Raw genomic sequence first — 18,239 nt, forward strand, 5'->3', positions numbered from 1 at the left:
TGCCCGTGGGGCTCCCAAGATTTCAACATCCAACGTGAATAACACGCAAAGGCCTTCTAAACCACACTAAGTATCCCTCTCAAGTTACCCAGAGCCAGTGCTTCCTGTGCTGAAGACTCCTTTGAACCCATGCCTGACAATCCACTTTTACAACTGGCCTCTCCCAACAATCAGTGCTGCAACAATGGTGGCTCCGCTTGTGGGAACATTGACATGCTGTGTAATGGATAGGAACATGGAACTGAACATACCTGAAGCGAAACTCCAAAAAATACAGTAATTTCTCTTTCAATGTCATTCCAGTGCCCGAAGTAAGGCTGGTAGGCGGCAGCGATCGTTGTTCAGGGAGAGTGGAGGTGCGGTACAATGCACAGTGGGGAACGGTATGTGACGATGGATGGGGTACTGAAGACGCCAAGGTTGTCTGCAATGAGTTGAGTTGTCCCTCTGCTGCAGCAGCAATACCGGGGGCACACTTCGGGCAAGGCAGCGGGAATATCTGGATGGATGATGTTGCATGCAATGGAAATGAATCCGCCCTTTGGGAATGTTCCTTCCGAGGATGGGGGAGTCATAACTGCGGTCACGGAGAGGATGCAGGAGTGATTTGTTCTGAAGGTAGGCATAGAACAAAGAACCTCTTTGTTTCTGCTTTCTGTCTATTGGGATTAACAAAGGCTCTATATTTCAGTAATTAGGCCAGCCACTCTAGTTACCGTGGGTAAAACGATGAGAATTTTTGTACTGATGATTGGTGTTGTTGAGGCACGCACAATTTAATTAACATTTGTTCCGCGCTGCTTAAAGTGCTGGAGTGTTTAACTTGGCAAACTTTTATCTTGTAGTTGATCGTGCACATAGGTGCTGATTCCAGATTTGTTTCAGATTAGATGTATCAGATCAGAAAGTATAAGGAATGTCCGGTAATAACTCTGTATGCAGTGAATTGTAACTATTTGTTGACGGCATTTCGTTAGCTTTTTAGGGTTCGCATCGGAACTCCATTTCATAAACTGCATATAAACCTTTAAGGTGCTCTGCAGAAGAACTTCCAAGTCCCTTTGCATCTCAGATGTTTTGATTTTACTGTGTTTAGAAAATAGTCTGCAGAATTATTTCTACTGATGAAATGCAAGACCATGCATTTTCCAACATTGTATTTAATGTGCCGTTTCCATGCCTATACTCCCAAACTGTCTAAATCCTTCTGAATTCACTCTCTTTTGAGTTCTGTTACCAACCTAATTTTCCCAATCTACCTGCATATTAAAATTTCCCCTTACTATCATAACATTTCCCTTTTGGTACACCAATTCTATTTCTGTTGTATTCTGCACTCTACATTTCAGTTACTGTTCCGGGAGCTGCATATACTGCCATCAGAGTCCATTTCCATTGCAGTTTCATTACTGAACTGACAAGGATTCAACATCTTCCGATCCTATGTCATATCTTTCTCAGTATTTGATGCCATTCTCTAACAGCAGAGCAATGCCAAGCCCCCACCCTATGTTCATACCCTGTCCATACAATATACAATGCAAATTCAGCTACCCACCAAACAATCTTTCAGCAACCAGTCGGTGATGTCCACAAGATCATACGTGACAATTTGTAAAAGCGCCGTGTTGTTTTACTCAATAGATGTTGAGGACAGGATTGTAACCCTTTTTGATTCTGAATTTGGCAAATTTTTATGTCCTAGTTGGTCGTGCATACAGGTGCTGATTCCAGCTTCATAATAGGATAAGACGTATCAGAGCAGAAAATATATGGAATGACCGGTAATAAATCTGTATGCAAAACAGTGAATTGTAACTATTTATTAACGGCATTTCGTTAGTTTTCTGGGGTTCACATAAGAACTCTATTTCATAAACTACATATAAACATTTAGGACAGGGGTGGCCAATGTTTTACATTCCATGCGTCAATTTTTTCATGCACGAGTTCAGATGCGCCGTAGAAATCTTGTACTTCCATTCAGTTCTTGTAAAAATATGTTAATATACACATATTGAGCTTTTGTACATGATATATTGATTTAATATCAAACAAGATAAACATTACTTACCTTAATGAGACTTTTCACATCTATATTTTGTCTGCTTTTGATTTCTTCCTTTTTCTTAATCATATCGTCTTTCCGTAATTCAGACCTAAGCACTAGCTTCAGTTTTCCTTGCATTTCAGTCTGATGTGGTGTTTTATGGTGTCTATTAAGATCATGTCTTCTATTATGTGAGAAAGTGTGTTCACAAACAATGCACAATGGTTTTCCTGACGGACCCGCTATAAATAAGAACTCATTTTCCCTCTGTTCATTGAATTCACGCTTACTGTCACTTCCTGCTTTTCTTTCTTTCTTTCTTTTCAAATCTTTTTATTGTTATATACAGGAAAAATAACATGAGTACATCGAAGTAACAACCCTTACAATGCCTCAAAAAAAACATTATCTTAAAGATTGAAAAAAAAATTGTGATAACAAAAAAACCTACTAAGCTGAAAAGTGAGAAAAAAAAAGAACCGATTAGGTGTACAACCTCGGAGTCATGCGTCATACAAAAAGCTTTAAAAATAAACATCAAACCACCAGCAAGAAAAGAAAATATACCAAAAAAATTTACAATTAGATCGTGGAAAAATTATGTCAATTAACTCAAATGATAATAACGTGCAAATGAGCCCCATCTTTTCTCAAAATCAAATAAAGGTTCAGAGGTTCGACTTCTAATTTTCTCCAAACTAAGACATAGCATCACTTGAGAGAACCATTGTGACAAAGTGGGAGCTGATGTATCTTTCCACTTCAACAAAATGGCCCTCCTAGCTATCACTGTAACAAATGCAATAACATGTTGGTCAGACACAGAAATACCATTGAGTATTTTGAGGAACTATTCCAAAGAGCACAGTTACTTTATTAGGTTGTAAATTAATTTTAAGTGCTTTAGAATTTGTTGAGAACACCAATTTGCAGGACTGTTCCAATATAGAACAAGACCAAAACATCTTTCCTACGAATTGTCATGATTTGCCTTTTGGCTGCAGCCATGTTTAATTGAGATGCAAGCAGTTTATTCTTTTTATCTCCAGACATATAAAATTGGCTTTTTAACTTAAGCAAATAACCTTCAATGGGATGAGTTAATAACAGGTTATATTGTGATTGAAGTTTCACCCTTTGTTTAAATAAATCAGTACTGGGGGAAATTGCATAAATATTATCTAAATCTTTAATTTGATTTGAAAATCTATCTAATTCTGCTTTAGTTTGTTTTTTAAGTTTAGCTGAATAAGAAATAATCTGACCACGTAGAAATGCTTTAAATGTGTCCCATATAACTAATTTAGACATACCCCCTGTATCACGAAAAAGAAAAAATTCTTTTATCTGGGTTTCAATGAAACTGACGAAGTCAGAGTTTTGCAATAATGTCTGAGACATACGCCAAGGTGTGAGGGCAAGAATGACATCATCAAATTCAAAAGACAAACTCAGAGGTGCATGATCAGATATAGCAATAGCGTCATATTCGCAAGTTTTAACACTAAGCAAGAAGCGGGGATCAATTATAATATAATCGATCCTCGAATGTTTTTTATAAACATGTGAGAAGAAAGAATATTCTCTATTATTGGGATGAAGATACCTCCACAAATCAATCAACCCAAAATCAATCAAAAAGGAATTAATAAATGACGCGGATCGATTTGGAAGTCGCTGATTGGTTGAGCTTTTATCAATCATAGGATTTAAACAGCAATTAAAATCCCCACCCATTATGAGCATATATTCATTTAAGTCAGGCAGTAAAGCAAATAACTTTTTAAAAAAAGAAGGGTCATCTAAGTTAGGACCATACAAGTTAACCAAAACAACTTTTCTGTTACAGATTGTTCCTTTAACAATTAAAAATCTACCATCAGAATCTGATTCAATATCCTCTTGAATAAATATATTAGGTTTAATGAAAATAGACACGCCTTTTGTTTTACTCTGAGAAGTAGAGTGGAATTGCAAACCATTCCACCATCTAAAAAATCTATTTTGATCTCCCGCCCTGATATGTGTCTCTTGAGCAAAAGTTATATCAGGTTGGAATCAGTTAATAATTTTTAAAGTCTTCTTTCGTTTAATAGGATGATTCCAACGACGTACATTCCAACTTATTATATTAATCCGTATGAACACCATACTATAATTTTATTCTACTTTATACATGCACAGAGCACATACCAATACGGGATGATCAAATATGGCGGTGATGAAGAATATAACCAAATAAAAAACACGCACGCTCCGGAACCACCCAATGGGAAAAAACTCCTAACTCTAAACCCACCCACCCACACCCGGAAACCCGAAAGGGGCAAGCGATCTACGATAGAATTCAAAGCTGCTGACTGCTCTGTCTGTGTTTTCTTTCCCTCCCCCCAGTTAGTAAAAAAGTAGAGTGACCCTGTGAAAAAAAACCATAAAGTCTCAGCAAAAAAAGGTATTTGCATTCCATCGACTAATAAACAAGAACCAAAATAATGTTAACTCTTGAGAAAAACCAGTGCTATGTTTAAGTTTTATATTAATTCCCTAAAAAACCTTTAAATTCAATTATAAAATGTTATAATAAAACAGAAAAAATATATAAAATACCCTATTAGTAGGAAAAAAACTACCAATTTGCTGATTTCAAAGAAAAGAAGTATTAAAGTAAAGAAACAAATCGCCTTATCTTCTTCCCTCAGTCGTAGAATGTCCAGAGATCACTTAAACCGAGATACTTAAACCATAAATCTTTCCAAAGGAAAACCAACAATATGCAATAAAGAACAACTCTCCGTCGTCTTTAGTTAGTCTCTCGATGAAATATACAAGTGACCTTCATAAATCTTCTTTCCAAAATGCGAATAATATACAAATAGCCAAACAGCCTTTCAGATGGATCATTCAACAGCGGCGTCGGTGACAGCGGCATGCAAAGCCTGAACAAGTTCCAGTGCAGCTTTTGGATCAAAAAAAGTGCGAGGAGGAGAATTAGCAGGGAAAATTTTAATTCTTGTCGGGTACCTCAGAGACGGAATAAGTTTTTTTATCATATGCTTGATTCATTACCAGGGCAAATTTTAATCTTTGTTCCATTATCTGTCTTGGATAATCTTCGTAGAAGCGGAGTTCAGATGCCATAAATCTAAAAACTCTCTGTTTTCTTGCCTGTCGCATTATTTGATCTTTAATTTTAAAGTCATGAAAGCAAACCAGAACAGATCTTGGTTTACTAGAATCCTTAAATTTTGAGATAAACGCCCTGTGTGCCCTTTCTATAGCAGGCAGCTTTGATAGAATGGTAGGAAATAAAGTGTGGAAAAGCTTACCAAAGTAAGCCGTTAGATCTCCATCCTGCAGACCAACAATTCTTATATTCCTTCGTCAAGACCTAGTTTCCAGGTCTATAATCTTATTTTGATATCTTTCCAAACAAGTTGTAGCTTCAGACAACTTTTGCTTAGTTATCTTCAATTCCTCTTCGTGTGAAGTAACTTGAGTTTCCAGGTATTTAAGTTTTCCCAGAAATGACTTCATTTCATTACAATTCTTTTCCAGTTGGTCTTTAATTGATCCGTTCTGATCCTTAATTGAATTCAGTGTCCGAACAATATCTTCAGCCCATGATGGCATTTCATCAGATCTTTCCTTTTCACCTTTCCTTTCCCATTACTTTTATCACTCGGTTCAGGTAAATTCTTCCTACTTCTTGTAGACATAGACATATTGATCCCCCTCAAGAATCAACAAGTAAAAATTTTAAATTCAAAGCTTAAACTTTGAGAGAGAAAGAAAACTAAGATCAGCACAAAAATACTGCTGCTCCATTTGCAGACAGGGGCAGTCCTCCCTTTCTGCTTTTCTTTTGCACTGTGATGGGTCACTAAATGTAAAAACAAAGCTTAGTTTTTCGAAAAAGTACAAACTGCATTATTCACAAAGGACGAACAAAGCATAACTCCGCAGCACACGAGTGTCAATTGTAAACTGACTGGCAAAAACCTGTGACCCACCGCTGGTGCAGATGCCTGGCGCCTCAGGATCAAACAAGTACCAAACAGAGATTGAACAGTTATGGAACGACTGCAGAACAAAAGTCCTTCTTTTCTAGTTTGACTCACTGAACATTTTTTAAAATGGAAAACAGATCAATGTGAAAAAAGATAACATTCACCAAAAGATGTGCACAAAATAATAAAATCGCTAAAAATAATAGCTAAGTCTTAGATTTATTCTCAGTAGAACCCATTTCTAGATCTAAGCTACTTGAATTCCTGTTATAGATTTTTTTCCTACATAGCGGTTTTTAGTTAATACTTCTTGCATGAGAATGCTTACTTTTTTATTATTATCACAGGGGTGCAATTTACGCCACCTTTGGCGATCACTGCTTTACGGTGTTCTGCACAAGAACTCCCAAGTCCCTTTGCATCTCAGATGTTTCAATTTTACTCTGTTTAAAAAATAGTCTGCAGAATTAATTCTACTGATGAAGTGCAAGACAATGCATTTTTCAACATTGTATTTAATTTGCCGTTTCCATGCCCATACTCCCAAACTGTCTAAGTCCTTCTGAATTCACTCTCTTTTGAGTTCTATTACCAACCTAATTTTCCCAATCTACTTCCATATTAAAATTTCCCCTTAACATTTCCCTTTTGGTACACCATTTCTATTTCTGTTGTATTCTGCAGTCTACATTTCAGTTACTGTTTGGAGAGCTGCATATACTGCCATCAGGGTCCATGTTCATTGCAGTTTCATTACTGAACTGACAAGAATTCAACATCTTCCAATCCTATGTCATATCTTCCTCAGTATTTGATGCCATTCTCTAACAGCAGAGCAATGCCAAGCCCCCACCCTATGTTCATACCCTGTCCATACAATATACAATGGAAATTAGCTACCCACCAAACAATCTTTCAGCAACGAATCGGTGATGTCCACAAGATCATACATGACAATTTGTAAAAGCGCTGTGTTGTTGTGCTCAATAGACGTTGAGAACAGTATTGTAACCGTTTTTGATTCTGCATCCCTAATGTACTGATACTCCCTCTGCTCGTAGATTTTTTTTGTTCGATCATTTGCCCGCCTTTCCTACCAGACTGACTTCATGTTATCTTTTCTCTTTTACCATCCGCGCTGTCCTGACCCCATTCCCTTCGGTTTCCACCCCCCTGCAAAATTAGTTTGAGCCCTCCCTAATAGCTCTAAGAAACCAGTGTCGAGAATGTTGGTCCCCATCGGCTTCAGCTCCAAGTCTTCCCTTCTGTATAGGTCATGCCTCCCCTAGAAGATATCCGAATGATCCAAGAACCTGAAGAACTTCACTCCCTGCACCAAATTCTCAGCCACGCATTTATCTGCCAAATCATTCTGTTTCTACCATCCCTGTCATGTGGCGCAGGCAGTAATCCTGAATGTGTTGCATCTCAGCATTCTGTCCATCTCTTTAAATCCTCATTGCGGAACCTCTTTGTACGAAGATTTCAGGCTGCTCTCCCTCCCCCTGCACAATGCTATGGACGCGATCTGAGTCCATAGCACCTGGGAGGGAGCAACAGACCATCCGTGTGTCCCGTTCACATCAACAATCTTTATTTTCGATTTCCTCTGACAATTGAGTATTCCATCTCAAACGCTCACGACTCTCCCTCTTTCCCTTCTGCAATCCATGGTCAGTGCAACCCACCTGGTCTCCGTGGCATTCTCCTGAGAGGTTATTTCAAAAAATAGTATCCAAAATGATATACTTACTATTCAGGGAATTTACCCAAGAGCTGCTGTGAGATATCTGTCTATTCACCGTCAAATTTCTTCCCCTGACAGTCACTCAGTTATCAGACTCCTGCAGCTCTGATGGATGATCTTCTCACTCTCCCGTAGAAGCTGAAGGTCTTGCAGTTGCTGCTCCCGATCCATAGCACGGTCTTGCAGCTCGACGCACCTCACATACATGTAGTTGCCTGTGGGGCTCCCAAGACTTCAACCTCCAATGTGAATAACATGCAAAGGCCTTCGACGCTACACTAAGTACCCCCCTCAAGTTACCCAGAGCCAGTGCCTCTTCTGTGCTGAAGACTCCTTTGAGCCAATGCCTGACAATCCACTTTTACCACTGGCCTCTCCCAACAGTCAGTGCTGCAACAATGGTGGCTCCGCTTGTGCAAACATTCACATGCTGTGTTATGGATAGGAACGCGGAACTGAACATATCTGAAGCGAAACTCAAAAAAATACAGTAATTTCTTCTTTGAATGTCATTCTAGAGCCCGAAATAAGGCTGGTAGGCGGCAGCGATCGTTGTTCAGGGAGAGTGGAGGTGCGGTACAATGCACAGTGGGGAACGGTATGTGACGATGGATGGGACACCGAAGACGCCAAGGTTGTCTGCAATGAGTTGGGTTGTCCCTCTGCTGCAGCAGCCATACCGGGGGCACACTTCGGGCAAGGCAGCGGGCATATCTGGATGGATGATGTTGCGTGCAATGGAAAGGAATCCGCCCTTTCGGAATGTTCCTTCCGAGGATGGGGGAGTAATAACTGCGGTCACAGAGAGGATGCAGGAGTGATTTGTTCAGAAGGTAGGCATAGAAGAAAGTACCTCTTTGTTTCTGCTTTCTGTCTATTGGGATTAACAAAGACTCTATATGTTTATAATTAGGCCAACCACTCTAGTTTCTGTGGGTAAAACGATGCGAATTTATGAACTGATGCTTGACGTTGTTGAGGCAGGCACAACTTAATTAATATTTTTTCTGCGTCACTTAAAATGCTGGAGTGTTTCATTTGGCAAATTTTTATGTCCTAGTTGGTCGTGCATACAGGTGCTGATTCCCGCTTCATAATGGATAAGACGTATCAGAATCAGAAAATATAAGGAATGTCCAGTCATAAATCTGTATGCAAAACAGTGAATTGTAACTATTTATTAACCTCATTTCATTTTCTGGGGTTCACGTAGGAAGTCTACTTCATAAACTGCATAAAAAACCTTGAGGGCAGGGGTGGCCAATGGTTTACAATCCATGTGTCAATTGTTTCAAGCACGAGTTCAGATGTGCCGTACAACTCATGTACCCCCCTTCAATTCTTGTAAAAATATGTTCATATACACATATTTAGCATTTTTACATGATATATTGATTTAATATAAAACAAGATAAACATTACTTACCTTAATGAGACTTTTAACAAATATATTTTGTCTTCTTTTGATTTCTTCCTTTTTCTTAAGCACATAGTCTTTCCGTAACTCAGACCCAAGCACTAGCTTCAGTTTTCCTTCTATTTCAGTCTGATGTTGTGTTTTATATTGTCTATTAGGATCATGTCTTCTATTATGTGAGAAAGTGTTTTCACAAACAATGCTCGGCGTTTTTCCTGATGGACCCGCTATAAATAAGAACTCATGTTCCCTCTGTTCATTGAATTCACGCTTACTATCACTTTCTGCTTTTCTTTTGCATTGTGATGGGTCACTGAATGTAAAAACAAAGCTTAGTTTTTCTAAAAAGTACAAACTGCAAATGTTCACAAAGGACGAACAAAGCATAACTCCGTAGCATACGAGTGTCAATTGTAAACTGACTGGCAAAAACCTGCGACGCACCGCTGGTGCAGATGCCTGGCGTCTCAGGATCAAGCAAGTTTCAAACATATATTGAACAGTTATGGAACGACTGCAGAATACAAGTCCTTCTTTTCTAGTTTGACACATTAAACATTTTTTAAAATTGAGAACAGATCAATGTGAAAGAAGATAACATTCGCCAAATGATGTGCACAAAATAATAAAATCGCTAAAAATAATAGCTTAAGTTTTAGATTTATTCTCAGTAAAACCCATTTCTAGATCTAAGCTACTTTGAATGCCTGCTATAGATTTTTTTTCTACAAATCTGTTTTTAGTTAATACTTTTTGCATGAGTAGGCTTACTTTTTTATTATTATCACAGGTGTGCAATGCACCATTTTCGGTGCATGCACCATAGGTTGGCCATCCCTGCTTTAGGCTGTTCTGCACAAGAACTCCCAAGTCCCTTTGCATCTCAGATGTTTCGACTTTATTCTGCTTAGAAAATAGTCTGCAGAATTATTTCTACTGATGAAGTGCAAGACCATGCATTTTCCATCATTGTATTTAATTTGCCGTTTCCATGCCCATACTCCCAAACTGTCTAAGTCCTTCTGAATTCACTCTCTTTTGGGTTCTATTACCAACCTAATTTTCCCAATCTAACTGCTTATTAAAATTTCCCCTGACCATTATAACATTTACCTTTTGGTACACCATTTCTATTTCTGTTGTATTCTGCACTCTATATTTCAGTTACTGTTCGGGGAGCTGCATCTACTGCCATCAGGGTCCATTTCCACTGCAGTTTCCTTACTGAACTGACAAGGATTCAATATTTTCTGATCTATTTCAAATCTTTCTCAGTATTTGATGCCATTCTCTAACAGCAGAGCGATGCCACGCCCCCAGCATATGTTCATACCCTTCCGATGCAATGTACAATGGAAATTCAGCTACCCACCAAACAGTCTTTCAGCAACGAATCGGTGATGTCCACAAGATCATACGTGACACTTGGTACTAGCGCCGTGTTGTTGTGCTCAATAGACGTTGAGAACAGTATTGTAACCCTTTTTGATTCTGCATCCCTAATGCACTGATACTCACTCTGCTGGTAGCTTTTTTTTGTTCGATCATCTACCCGCCTTTACTACCAGACTGACTGCATGTTCCCTTTTCTCCTATAGCATCCGTGCTGTCCTGACCCCATTCCCTTCTGTTTCCACCCCTCTGCAAAATTAGTTTGAACCCTCCCCAATAGCTCTAGGAAAGCAGTGTGCGAGAATGTTGGACCCCATCGGCTTAAGCTGCAACCCTTCCGTTCTGTACAGCTCATGCCTCCCCTAGAAAATATCCCAATGATCCAAGAACCTGAAGCACTTCACTCCCTGCTCCAAATTTCGCAGCCACGCATTTATGTCCCAAATAATTCTGTTTCTACTGTCCCTTGTGCGTGACGCAGGCAGTAATCCTGAATGTGTTGTGTCTCAGCATTTTGTTCAGCTCTTTAAATCCTCTTTACGGAACCTCATTGTCCCAAGATTTCAGGCTGCTCTCCCTCCCCCTGCACAATGCTGTGGACGCGATCCGAGTCCATAGCAACTGGGAGGGCGCAACAGACCATCCGTGCCTCCCGCTCACGTCAACAAACCTTTTTTTCGATTCCTCTGTCTATTCAGTCTTCCATCTCAACCGCTCACGACTCTCCCTCTTTCCCTTCTGCAATCCATGGTCAGTGCAACCCACCTGGTCTCCGTGGTGTTCTTCTGCGAGGTTATTTCAAAAAATAGTATCCAAAATGATATACTTATAATTATTCAGGGAATTTACCCAAGAGCTGCTGTGAGCTAACTGTCTATTCACCGTCTAATTCCTTCTCCTGACAGTCACTCAGTTATCAGACTCCTGCAGCTCTGATGGATGATCTCCTCACTCTCCCGTAGAAGCCGAAGGTCTTGCAGCTGCTGCTCCCGATCCATAGCACGATCTTGCAGTATCTGCAGCTGGACGCACCTCACATACATGTAGTTGCCTGTGGGGCTCCCAAGACTTCAACATCTAACGTGAATAGCACGCAAAGGCCTTCTAAGCTGCACTAAGTACCCCCCCTCATGTTACCCAGAGCCAGTGCCTCTTCTGTGCTGAAGACTCCTTTGAGCCAATGCCTGACAATCCACTTTTACCACTAGCCTATCCCAACAGTCAATGCTGCAACAGTGGTGGCTCCGCTTGTGCAAATATTCACCTACTGTGTTATGGATAGGAACGCGGAACTGAACATGTCTGAAGCGAAACTCCAAAAAATACAGTAATTTCTTCTTTGAATGTCATTCTAGAGCCCGAAATAAGGCTGGTAGGCGGCAGCGATCGTTGTTCAGGGAGAGTGGAGGTGCAGTACAATGCACAGTGGGGAACGGTATGTGACGATGGATGGAACACTGAAGACGCCAAGGTTGTCTGCAGTGAGTTGGGTTGTCCCTCTGCTGCAGCAGCCATACCAGGGGCACGCTTCGGGCAAGGCAGCGGGAATATCTGGATGGATGATGTTGCGTGCAATGGAAATGAATCCGCCCTTTGGGAATGTTCCTTCCGAGGATGGGGGAGTCATAACTGCGGTCACGGAGAGGATGCAGGAGTGATTTGTTCAAAAGGTAGGCATAGAACAAAGAACCTCTTTGTTTCTGCTTTCTTTCTATTGGGATTAAGAAAGTCTCTATATTTTAGTAATTAGGCCAGCCACTCTAGTTGCTGTGGGTAAAACGATGAGAATTTATGAACTGATGCTTGACGTTGTTGAGGCAGGCACAACTCAATTAACATTTTTTCTGCGTCACTTAAAATGCTGGAGTGTTTCATTTGGCAAATTTTTATGTCCTAGTTGACGTGCATACGGGTGCTGAGTCCAGCTTCATATAGGATAAGACGTATCACATCAGAAAATATAAGGAATGACCGGCAATAAATCTGTATGTAAAACAGTGCATTGTAACTATTTATTAACATCATTTCATAAGTTTTCTGGGGTTCATGTAGGAAGTCTATTTCATAAACTACATGTAAACCTTTAGGGCAGGGGTGGCCAATGTTTTAGATTGCATGCGTCAATTTTTTCAGGCACGAGTGCAGATGCGCCATACAACTCTTGTACCCCCAGTCAATTCTTGTAAAAATATGTTAATATACACATATTTAGCATTTTACATGAAGTATTGATTGAATATAAAACAAGATAAACAATACTTACCTTAATGAGACTTTTAACAAATATATTTTGTCTTCTTTTGATTTCTTCCTTTTTCTTAATCACATCATCTTTCCGTAACTCAGACCTAAGCACCAGCTTCAGTTTTCCTTCTATCTCAGTCTGATGTTGTGTTTTGTAGTGTCTATTAAGATCATGTCTTCTATTATCTGAGAAAGTGTTTCTACAGACAATGCACAATGGTTTTCCTGACAGACCTGCTATAAATAAGAACTCATTTTCCCTCTGTTCATTGAATTCACGCTTACTATCACTTTCTGCTTTTCTTTTGCTCTGTGATGGGTCACTGAATGTAAAAGCAAAGCTTAGTTTTTCGAAAAGTACAAAACTGCAAATGTTCACAAAGCATAACTCCGTAGCACACGAGTTTCAATTGTAAACTGACTGACAAAAACCGGCAACCCACCCCTGGTGCAGACGCCTGGCGCCCCAGGATCAAACAAGAATCAAACATGTATTGAACAGTTATGGAGCAACTGCAGAACAAAAGTCCCTCTTTTCTAGTTTGACTCATTGAACATTTTTTAAAATTTAAAACAGATCAATCTGAAAGAAGATAACATTCGCCAAAAGATGTGCACAAAATAATAAAATCGCTAAAAATAACAGCTAAGTTTTAGATTTATTCTCAGTAAAACCTATTTCTAGATATAAGGTACATGAATCCCCGTTATAGATTTTTTTTCTACAAATCTGTTTTTAGTTAATATTTTTTGCATGAGTAGGCTTACTTTTTTATTATTATCATTGGGTGCAATGCACCACTTTAGGTGCATGCGCCATAGGTTGGCCATCCCTGCTTTAGGGTATTCTGCACAAGAACTCCCAAGTCCCTTTGCATCTCAGATGTTTCGATTTTACTCTGTTTAGAAAATAGTCTGCAGAATTATTTCTACTGATGAAGTGCAAGACCATGCATTTTCCAACATTGTATTTAATTTCCCGTTTCCATGCCCATGCTCCCAAACTGTCTAAGTCCTTCTGAATTCACTCTCTTTTGAAGTCTATTACCAACCTAATTTTCCCAATCTACCTGCATATTAAAATTTTCCCTTACTATCATAACATTTCCCTTTTGGTACACCATTTCTATTTCTGTTATACTCTGCAGTCTATATTTCAGTTACTGTTCGGGGAGCTGCATCTACTGCCATAAAGGTCTATTTCCATTGCAGTTTGATTAGTGAACTGACGAGGATTCAACATTTTCCGATTCTATGTCATATCTTTCTCAGTATTTGATGCCATTCTCTAACAGCAGTGCGATGACACGCCCCCCAGCCTATGTTTATACCGTTTTGATACAATATACAATGGAAATTCAGCTACCCACCAAACAATCTTTCAGCAATGAATCGGTGATGTCCACAAGCTCATACGTGACAATTTGTAAAGCACCGTATTGCTGTCCTCAATAAACGTTGAGAACAGTATTATAACCCTTTTTGATTCTGCATCCCTAATGTACCGATACTCACTCTGCTGGGAGATTTATTTTTGTTCGATCATCTGCCCGCCTTTCCTTCCAGACTGACTGCATGCTGTCTTTTCTCTTTTACCATCCGTGCTGTCCTGACCCCATTCCCTTCGGTTTCCACCCCGCTGCCAAATTAGTTTGAGCCCTCCCCAATACCTCTAAGAAACACGTGTGTGAGGATGTTGGTCCCCATCGGCTTCAGCTGTAAGCCTTCCCTTCTGTACAGGTCATGCCTCCCCTAGAAGAGATCCGAATGATCGAAGAACCTGAAGCACTTCACTCCTTGCTCCAAATTCTTAGCCATGCATTTATCTGCCAAATCATTCTGTTTCTACCGTCCCTGGCACGTGACGCAGGCAGTAATCCTGAATGTGTTGCGTCTCAGCATTCTGTCCAGCTCCTCAAATCCTCATTGTGGAACTTCTTTGTACCAAGATTTCAGGCTGCTCTCCCTCCCTCTGCACAATGCTATGGACGTGATCCGAGTCCATAGCAACTGGGAGGGAGCAACAGACCATCCGTGTGTCCTGTTGACATCAACAAACTTTTTTTTTCAATTCCTCTGACTATTGAGTCTTCCATCTCAACTGCTCACGACGCTCCCTCTTTCCCTTCTGCAATGCATGGTCAGTGCAACCCACCTGGTTTCCGTGGCATTCTCCTGAGAGGTTATTTCAAAAAATAGTATCCAAAATGATATGCTTATTATTCAGGGAATTTACCCAAGATCTGCTGTAAGCTAACTGTCTATTCAACGTCTAATTCCTTCCCCTGACAGTCACTCAGTTATCAGACTCCTGCACCTCTGATGGATCATCTCCTCACTCTCCCGTTGAAGCTGAAGGTCTTGCAGCTGCTGCTCCTGATCCGTAGCACGGTCTTGCAGAATCTGCAGCTGGACGCACCTCACATACATGTAGTTGCCCGTGGGGCTCCCAAGACTTCAGCATCTAACGTGAATAACACGCAAAGGCCTTCTAAACTACATTAAGTACCCCCCTCAAGTTACCCAGAGCCAGTGCCTCTTCTGTGCTGAAGACTCCTTTGAGCCAATGCCTGACAATCCACTTTAACCACTGGCCTCTCCCAACAGTCAATGCTGCAACAATGGTGGCTCTGCTTCTACAAGCATTCACATGCTGTGTAATGGACAGGAACGCGGAACAGAACATACCTGAAGCGAAACTCCAAAAAATACAGTAATTTCTTGTTTGAATGTCATTCCAGAGCCCGAAATAAGGCTGGTAGGCGGCAGCGATCGTTGTTCAGGGAGAGTGGAGATGCTATACAATGCGCAATGGGGAACGGTATGTGACGATGGTTGGGACACTGACGACGCCAAGGTTGTCTGCAGTGAGTTGGGTTGTCCCTCTGCTGCAGCAGCAGTACCTGGGGCACGCTTTGGGCAAGGCAGCGGGAATATCTGGATGGATGATGTTGCGTGCAGTGGAAAGGAATCCTTCCTTTGGGAATGTTCCTTCCGAGGATGGGGGAGTCATAACTGCGGTCACGAAGAGGATGCAGGAGTGATTTGTTCAGAAGGTAGGCATAGAACAAAGAACCTCTTTGATTCTGCTTTCTCTCTATTGGTATTAAGAAAGACTCTATATTTTAGTAATTAGCCCAGCCACTCCAGTTGCTGTGGCTAAAACGATGAGAATTTATGAACTGATGCTTGACGTTGTTGAGGCAGGCACAACTTAATTAACATTTTTTCTGCGTCCTTTAAAATGCTGGAGTGTTTCATTTGGCAAATCTTTATGTCCTAGTTGACGTGCATACAGGTGCTGGGTCCAGCTTCATATAGGATAAGACGTATCAGATCAGAAAATTTAAGGAATGACCGGTAATAAATCTGTATGCAAAACAGTGAATTGTAACTATTTATTAACGACATTTCGTTAGTTTTCTCGGGTTCACGTAAGAACTCTATTTCATAAACTACATATAAACATTTAGAGCAGGGGTGGCCAACGTTCTACATTCCATGCGTCAATTTTTTCACGCACGAGTTCAGGTGCGCCGTACAACTCTTGTACCCCCATTCAATTCCTGTAAAAATACGTTCATATACACATATTGAGCATTTTTACATGATATATTGATTTAATATCAAACAAGATAAACATTACTTACCTTAATGAGACTTTTCACATCTATATTTTGTCTGCTTTTGATTTCTTCCTTTTTCTTAATCATATCGTCTTTCCGTAATTCAGACCTAAGCACTAGCTTCAGTTTTCCTTGCATTTCAGTCTGATGTGGTGTTTTATGGTGTCTATTAGGATCATGTCTTCTATTATGTGAGAAAGTGTGTTCACAAACAATGCACAATGGTTTTCCTGACGGACCCGCTATAAATAAGAACTCATTTTCCCTCTGTTCATTGAATTCACGCTTACTGTCACTTCCTGCTTTTCTTTCTTTCTTTCTTTTCAAATCTTTTTATTGTTATATACAGGAAAAATAACATGAGTACATCGAAGTAACAACCCTTACAATGCCTCAAAAAAAACATTATCTTAAAGATTGAAAAAAAAATTGTGATAACAAAAAAACCTACTAAGCTGAAAAGTGAGAAAAAAAAAGAACCGATTAGGTGTACAACCTCGGAGTCATGCGTCATACAAAAAGCTTTAAAAATAAACATCAAACCACCAGCAAGAAATGAAAATATACTGAAAAAATTTACAGTTAGATCGTGGAAAAATTATATCAATTAACTCAAATGATAATAACGAGCAAATGAGCCCCATCTTTTCTCAAAATCAAATAAAGGTTCAGAGGTTCGACTTCTAATTTTCTCCAAACTAAGACATAGCATCACTTGAGAGAACCATTGTGACAAAGTGGGAGCTGATGTATCTTTCCACTTCAACAAAATGGCCCTCCTAGCTATCATGTAACAGATGCAATAACATGTTGGTCAGACACAGAAATACCATGAATATTTTGAGGAACTATTCCAAAGAGCACAGTTACTTTATTAGGTTGTAAATTAATTTTAAGTGCTTTAGAAATTGTTGAGAAAACCGACTTCCAGGACTGTTCCAATATAGAACAAGACCAAAACATATGTGTCAGTGTAGCTATCTCAGTTTTACATCTATCACAATGACTATCAACATTAGGAAAGATTTTAGAAAGTCTCTCCTTTGTCAAATGATAACGATGTACATTTTTAAATTGAATCAATAAATGGCTAGCACAAATTAAAGAAGAGTTAACCAGCTTCAATATCCGCATCCAATCCTCCGTCATAGAAGTCAAATTAAGTTCCTTTTCCCGATCCTGTTTAATCTTAGATAAAGGACGCTTATCCCATTGTAATAATAAATTGTAAATTCTTCCAATAGAACCCTTAATCAAAGGATTCATACTCATAGTAGTATCTAACAGGTCAGCCTCCAATATGTAAGGAAAATTACTTAAATATTTTTGTAAAAAATTTCTAAATTGAAGGTATTGCAGAAAGTGTGAGTATGAAAGAGAATATTTATCAATTAATTGTTCAAAAGACATCAATCTATCTTCTTTAAATAAATCCAAAAAAGAATTAATACGTTTATTTTTCCAAAGTGAAAAAATTGGATCACTCAAAGAAGGCTTAAAAAAGTAATTTCAGTAAATTAAACTACAAAGTTTAAATTTTTTAAGATTAAAAACATTGCAGAACTGGAGCCAAATTTGTAAAGAATACTTAATCACAGGATATAGGTTTAAATTAACAACTTTACCTAATCGTATAGGTAAAGGAGCTCCCAATAATGAGGTTAAATAAAACTGTTTTACAACTTTCAGTTCCAGGTCTACCCAAATTGGCCAATCACTCTTATCAACCCAGAATAACCAAAAAGACATATATCGC

The 18,239-nt window shown here is 39.4% G+C and overlaps 1 protein-coding gene across 1 annotated transcript in view; it reads left to right on the forward strand.

Annotated features, from left to right (window-relative positions):
- The window catches only part of LOC140190161 (scavenger receptor cysteine-rich type 1 protein M160-like), a 105,258-nt gene that overhangs the window by 67,082 nt on the left and 19,937 nt on the right, over nucleotides 1–18,239 (forward strand). The window contains exons 21-24 of the mRNA XM_072246672.1: nucleotides 304–618; nucleotides 8,323–8,637; nucleotides 11,969–12,283; nucleotides 15,599–15,913. Of these exons, the coding sequence (XP_072102773.1) occupies nucleotides 304–618; nucleotides 8,323–8,637; nucleotides 11,969–12,283; nucleotides 15,599–15,913 (1,260 nt within the window). The remainder of the gene's footprint in view (nucleotides 1–303; nucleotides 619–8,322; nucleotides 8,638–11,968; nucleotides 12,284–15,598; nucleotides 15,914–18,239) is intronic.

This window comes from Mobula birostris, chromosome 29 (genome assembly GCF_030028105.1).
Source record: "Mobula birostris isolate sMobBir1 chromosome 29, sMobBir1.hap1, whole genome shotgun sequence".
NCBI lineage: Eukaryota > Metazoa > Chordata > Chondrichthyes > Myliobatiformes > Myliobatidae > Mobula > Mobula birostris.